General features: G+C 63.2%; 1 protein-coding gene across 2 annotated transcripts; it reads left to right on the forward strand.

The window, feature by feature from the left end:
- Nucleotides 1-467: 467 nt before the first annotated feature.
- Nucleotides 468-6046, forward strand: BTBD17 (BTB domain containing 17). 2 transcript variants are annotated; one of them, XM_081804568.1, is made up of 3 exons: nt 468-1056; nt 2724-3000; nt 4716-6046. In XM_081804568.1, the coding sequence occupies exons 1-3, from the start codon at nt 972-974 to the stop codon at nt 5788-5790; spliced, it is 1437 nt and encodes a 478-aa protein (XP_081660694.1). In that variant the 5' UTR covers nt 468-971; the 3' UTR covers nt 5791-6046. The 2 variants fall into 2 exon arrangements, with proteins under 2 accessions (XP_081660694.1, XP_081660693.1); XM_081804567.1 differs by lacking the exon at nt 468-1056 and having other exon boundaries at nt 2238-3000.
- Nucleotides 6047-6515: the final 469 nt, after the last annotated feature.

Genomic DNA, 6515 nt, shown 5'->3' on the forward strand with positions numbered 1-6515 from the left:
CAAGAGGTAAGCCTAGAGACCTGAGGCACTCAGGAAGGCGAGGTAAAGGAAGCGACAGGGCAAACAGGTGCCCACCTCAGCATCTCCAGTGTCCGAGCCCAGATTTGTGCTGGTTGGGCAGGGGGGGTGGGCTGTCTGCTGAGGGCCAGCCTCTTGCAAGGGGGCCAGCCCTGCTCTGGGCAGAGGGCCTCTCACGCAGAGGGACACGGTGCAGTGTGTAACTGCTCCGGGCCCAGCCCTGCCATCTTGGTTGACCTTGATCCTGGGGGAGGATGGTCACGGTCCCCAGGGGACCTCCCTAAAGGCCCATCACCCTCCCCAGAGCAGGCCAGGAACATGCTCGACAGGGAAGAGGAAATGATACCAGTTGTCCCATGGGCCCCTATTCGAGACCCTTGCCCTGCTCTCTGAAGAGCTAGCCCACCCCAAAATGGAAGAAGGGGAGGGATGGGGGCCTGAGCTGCTCCTCCTCTCCCCTCTTCCAGACCCTTCCTTTGTAGCCTGCTCACCATCGCACTTTAGCCAAGACGCTGCCAAGAGCGCTCTGTGCCAGGACGGACACTGGGCCAGGGGGCTGGGGCTGGGGACTGGGGACCCTCTGGGCCAGCAGCTGCCAGAGGTCCTGGAGCCCCTGGCCTGCCCTGTGGAGAGCCTAAATCCTCCCAGGACAGAAACGACTAGTTCTGCTGGGTGGTGGAAGACGTGGGGGAGGGTGCCGGATCTGTCCCCCTCGGGGGCCTGCGGGCAGCACAATAGCCCCAGGCTGCCACTCTCTGGCTTAAGTGGTTGCCTGGGCAACAGCTGGGGCCAGTTTCCACCAATCCTCAGCAGAGGCAGGGTGGGGGGAGGGAAGCTGGCCGGGAAGGGGGGTGCCATCCCCTTGTGCTGAATCCTATATAAGGAGGAGGGATGTGAGCACAGTGGTCTGGGCTTCACTGTCCCTCCAGGGAGCTCAGGGGCGGGGCACAAAGATGCTTCGCTTGGGCTCTGCCAAGCCTGGGTCCTGGGCCAGCTTCTGGGCCATCCTGACCTTGGTGGGGCTGGCCACTCGAGCAGGTGAGTGGGCAGTGGGTGGGGTGGGGGTGGAGGGCAGGGAAGAGAGGCTGGACCTTTCGGCCCTAGCTGCACGAGGCCGGGAGGGGGCGGTGTCCAGCTCCACGGAGGAGGGCCGCCTGCCTGGGGGGAGGGCTGGGGAGGCAGGCGGGGCTCTTACAGACAAGACCTTTCTACCGTCCATTGTCCATTGTCCCAGACAGGTGGGCCCAGGCACCCAGGCCGCGGCAGCCGGGTGGAATGCCGTCAAGTGGCAGCTTCGGGAGGGGAGGGCTGGGAAATTAACTGCCCACCCACCTCTCACCCTCCCCTTCTCCCTCAGTCTCCCTGTCTCTTATACACAGATGCTCTGCTCTCGTGTGAGCCTTCTCTCTGGTAGTCCACATGGCCTGCGCGTGCGTGCGTGTGTGTGTGCGTGTGCGTGTCGGGGCAGGTGCCCGTGGCTTGCTGTCAGACACCCACCTTGTCTCCCTCCGAGGCTCCTCACACTGTTCTCTGTTTGGGGAAGCTGTTGGCAGCCTTTTTGGTCCCTGAGTTTTCTGTAACAGAGTGCATGTCCCCATCTGACCCTCACGGCATTCCCTGGAAACACGAGAGAAGGGCCCAGGGTGGCCAGCCTGGCAGGCTCGACACACAGGTGCCCTGAGAGTCCCCTTCCAGCACCAGCTCACCCTCTGTGTTTTCTCTGGTCCCCCACCAGCCACCTGCTGCCAGTGGACTTCAGTCTCAGAGGTCAGGACCCAGGAGGGCAGCTGGGCCAGGAAACAGCTTCTCCTCCTGCCCGCAGCCCTCTTCTCACGCTCGGCCTCGCCCCTCCCACTCAGTGCTCTGGCCCCCTTGACCCTCTCGCTGCTCCCAGCACTGCCAGTCCATCCTTTTCAAGGGCCTGTGCAGGGCTGGCGCCTGTCCTCTGGCTGGCTCCTTCTCGTCACTTCCTCAGGGAGCCATCCCTGATTTATTTATTTATTTTTAAAGATTTTATTTATTTGCGAGAGAGACAATGAGAGACAGAGAGCACGAGAGGGAGGAGGGTCAGAGGGAGAAGCAGACTCCCTGCCGAGCAGGGAGCCCGATGCGGGACTCGATCCCGGGACTCCAGGATCATGACCTGAGCCGAAGGCAGTCGCTTAACCAACTGAGCCACCCAGGCGCCCCCATCCCTGATTTCTGCCCCTCAAGTAGCCCTATCCTGACTCTCACTTCCCTTATTCATCACAGTCCCAAACTAGAGTGCTTATTTGTGCACTTAATGCCCGTCAAAGGAGCTGGTTGGTGCTTGTCTCAGGAGGTGAGAGGGGTGGGGTGCCTCAACCCTTGCCTGGCTCTCTGGCGTCATGGACACCGGTTCTGGGGCATTCTGTCCCACACTGGCTCATGATCTCTCCTCGCCAGGAATCTAGCCCCCTTGCAAGAGCATCCTCTCGGGGGGCTGCTCAGGGTCAGGCTGACAAGCTTCCCCACCCGGGAAGTGCTTGTGCATGCACGCGCGCACACACACACACATACACGCATGCATCTGCGTGCTCCACGGGCGCACACAGGAATGCACGCGGCCTCCACCCGCACCCAAGCGCACGCGTCTCCAGCTGGTCCCTCTGCACCCCTGGCTGGCACCCCCGCCCCGGGCCCAGGGGGCCTTCTCAGCCGTGCCGCATTCCCTCCTGCTGCAGCTCAGAGAGCCGATGTGGGCGGCGAGGCCACGGGCACCCCCATCAACCACTCCCAGACGCTGCTCCAGCGCTTGCAGGAGCTGCTAAGGCAGGGCAACGCCAGCGACGTGGTTCTGCGGGTGCAGGCGGCGGGTACCGACGAGGTCCGCGTCTTCCACACGCACCGCCTGCTGCTCGGCCTGCACAGCGAGCTGTTCCGGGAGCTGCTGAGGAACCAGAGCGAGGTGGCGCTTCAGGAGCCCCGGGACTGTGCTGCCGTCTTCGACAAGTTCATCAGGTGGGCAAGGATTAGGGGGCGCCTCCCTCCCTTTCCCAGGCCCTGGCTCCTCGGCTCACAGGCTCCCAGAAGCGCTGGCGCCTCAGAGGACACTGTGTCCCTCCCTCCACCCACCCAGGTCATCAGGATGAAGGTGCCACCGCCTAACATTCATCCCTTCTCCCACTGCCCTCCCGCGTGACTCCCTGCCCTCGCCCGCAAGCTCTGTTTCCAGACCTGGTCTTGAGGGCTTTGCAAAACTGCAGATTCCTGAACCCCGCTCTGGATTGTCCGCTTCGGGTCTGGGGTTGGGCCCAGCAGTGATTTTTTATTTTAAAGCCTCCATGTGGCTTTAGTGTCTGGCCAGGTTTCTGAGCCGCCGGGCCTGGGGGGAGTAAGGCAGCTCTCTCTCCCATCCCCTGCTCCCAGCCCACTGCCTGGGGCACCATTCACACTATCGTTGGAGAGAGGAACCCGGTTTTCACAGTTTATTTGTTTATTAAAGATTTTTATATGTTTATTTGAGAGAGAGCAGAGCCGGAGGGAGGGGCAGAAAGAGAAGCAGGCTCCCCACTGAGCAGGGAGCAGGACATGGGCTCCATCCCCGGACCCTGGGATCGTGACCTGAGCCGAAGGCAGACGCTTAGCTGACTGAGCCACCCAGGCGCCCCTGTTTTAATGGCGTAGACAAGATGGCTGCAGAATAGCAGGCAGTAGGAAGAGTGTTAACACAGAAGGGCACAGGGTCTTCTCCCCAGGAGTCAGATCTATCAAAGCAGCCTTCCCCCACTAGATTGGCTAGAATTTAGGCACATGGCCATGCCCACTCTAAGGGAGGCCGAGAACCATCTTTATTCCCAGAAGCAAATAGTGGGGCTAAAATGCAGGGGAAAGGGGAGACCTGGGTGTTGGTGCAGCTATGGGCAGCTCCTGCCACACTCCCATGGAGCGGGTGCCCTTAGGGGCCTGGCAGGAAGGGTGAGCCGAGGGATGGGAGCAGATGGGGACAGGGAGTGAGTGAGCAAGACCCACAATAGAAAAGATCCAGTGAGGGGCGCCTGGGTGGCTCAGTCGTTAAGCGTCTGCCTTCAGCTCAGGTCATGATCCCAGAGTCCTGGGATCGAGTCCCACATCCGGCTCCCTGCTCAGCGGGAAGCCTGCTTCTCCCTCTCCCACTCCCCCTGCTTGTGTTCCTGCTCTCGCTGTCTCTCTCTGTCAAATAAATAAAATCTTAAAAAAAAAAAAAAAAAAGATCCAGTGAGAAAGATGAGCTGGCGAGAAGGGGAGGAGGGTGGAAGGAATTAACCTGTTTCGATGGCTTGCTTCCTAGCAAGTCCAGTTCACTCTCCCCCAGCTGTCACAGTGACCCTGGTACCCCCTTTCCCCGATGATTGGCATAAGGTTCAGTGCAGTTAAATGACTTGCCCACTTGCAAGTACGGTATGGATCTGAGGCCGGGGTTATAAAGCCCACAGTGGCAGGAGCCCCGTTTGTCTTGTAGCCTAAACCTCGGCGCCTAGTAGATGCTCAGTAACTGCGTGCTGTTTCCACGTCCGCACAAGAGACGGTCCTTGAGACGAAGACAGGAAGCCTCGGGGCCCACTGCGCCGCTTGCACCCCCGGCCACAATGCTCTCCACCCAAGGCCGGGTGCCCCTTGGGGTGTGTGAGTGTGTGGGGTGGGGGCAGAGCGGCCCCGCCCTGACCCTGCCCCATCTCTGCGCGCCCCTCCCGCAGGTACCTCTACTGCGGGGAGCTGACCGTGCTGCTGGCCCAGGCCATCCCCCTGCACAGGCTGGCCACCAAGTACGGCGTGGCCTCCCTGCAGCGCGGCGTGGCCGACTACATGCGCGCGCACCTGGCGGGCGGCGCGGGCCCGGCGGTGGGCTGGTACCACTACGCGGTGAGCACCGGGGACGAGGCCCTGCGCCAGAGCTGCTTGCAGTTCCTGGCCTGGAACCTGTCGGCCGTGGCGGCGAGCGCAGAGTGGGGCGCCGTGAGCCCCGAGCTGCTGGCGCAGCTCCTGCCGCGCTCGGACCTGGTGCTGCAGGACGAGCTGGAGCTGTTCCACGCGCTCGAGGCGTGGCTGGGCCGCACCCGGCCGCCCCCCGCCGTGGCCGAGCGCGCGCTGCGGGCCATCCGCTACCCCATGATCCCGCCGGCGCAGCTGTTCCAGCTGCAGGCGCGCTCGGCGGCCCTGGCGCGCCACGGCGAGGCGGTGGCCGACCTGCTGCTCCAGGCCTACCAGTTCCACGCCGCCTCGCCGCTGCACTTCGCCAAGTTCTTCGACGTCAACGGCAGCGCCTTCCTGCCCCGCAACTACCTCGCGCCCGCCTGGGGCGCCCCGTGGGTCATCAACAACCCGGCCCGCGACGACCGCAGCACCAGCTTCCAGACGCAGCTGGGCCCGAGCGGCCACGACGCGGGCCGCCGGGTCACGTGGAACGTGCTCTTCTCGCCGCGCTGGCTGCCCGTCAGCCTGCGGCCCGTCTACGCGGACACCGCGGGCCCCGCGCTGCCCGCCGCGCGCCCGGAGGACGGCCGGCCGCGCCTGGTGGTCACGCCGGCCAGCAGCGGCGGCGACGCGGCGGGCGTGAGCTTCCAGAAGACCGTGCTGGTCGGGGCGCGCCAGCAGGGCCGCCTGCTGGTCCGCCACGCCTACAGCTTCCACCAGAGCAGCGAGGAGGCGGGCGACTTCCTGGCGCACGCCGACCTGCAGCGGCGCAACTCCGAGTACCTGGTGGAGAACGCCCTGCACCTGCACCTCATCGTCAAGCCCGTCTACCACACCCTCATCCGGACCCCCAAGTAGCCAAGCGGGGCCGGGGCGGGGACGCCTCCGGAGTGGGAAACAGACGCCTGGCATGGGTGGCCCCCCGGGGTCTGGGAGGAGGGGGGTGGCGAATGGAGGTGCCTACACTGGCCCCCTGGGTGGCCAGGTGCCAGCGGCCTTGGAGCTGGGGTGGAGGCCAGGTGAGGGGTGGTAGAGCAGGTGCCTGGTTTCAGGAGCTGATTTCGCCGCTGCCTTGAAGGCCGCGCTCTTGGTTGAATAAACCGATGCTCAGAGAGCTGAGGGGATGATTGAACCACCCAGCTCCCAGGTAGAAACAGCCCCAGGAGGGTCCCAAAGGTGTGGGGGTCCTTTATCTTTCATTAGCTTTTCCCGAGGGTCCCCCACCCCCACATGGAACGGGGCAGGTGAGAGCAACCTAATGGACCAGCCTGGGAAAACTGGGGGGACTCCCAGGACCCCTTGCTGGAGTTTTCCCACCTTGAGGCCAAGAGGCTTACTTAGCTGGGCAATTTCTGAGCCCTGACTTCCAGAGGGTATCACCCTCCCACCCCCATTCGGGTAATTAGGCTTTTTATGGTCTGAGCCACCCCAAGTCTCTGACCTCCCATGGGAGGGAGCCCAGGCAGGTGTGAAGGCGGGTGGGATGGGGCATGAACAGACCTTGTCGGGCCCACCCTTCCTGGGGACGGTCTAGAGAAAAACCCCTTTCCCCCAGGTATTTGTAGGTTGCTTCAGCGTAACCA

This window comes from Leptonychotes weddellii, chromosome 15 (assembly GCF_054177405.1).
Source record: "Leptonychotes weddellii isolate Sample4059 chromosome 15, ASM5417740v2, whole genome shotgun sequence".
Classification (NCBI taxonomy): Eukaryota; Metazoa; Chordata; class Mammalia; order Carnivora; family Phocidae; genus Leptonychotes; species Leptonychotes weddellii.

What these genes read in the sequence shown, in the direction of transcription:
- BTBD17 (XM_081804567.1), top strand. Translation starts at nt 2,564, where the DNA reads ATGCATCTGCGTGCTCCACGGGCGCACACAGGAATGCACGCGGCCTCC. An exon ending in GTCTTCGACAAGTTCATCAG is followed by an intron (nt 3,001 to 4,715) that starts GTGGGCAAGGAT and finishes CCCCTCCCGCAG; the next exon opens with GTACCTCTACTGCGGGGAGC.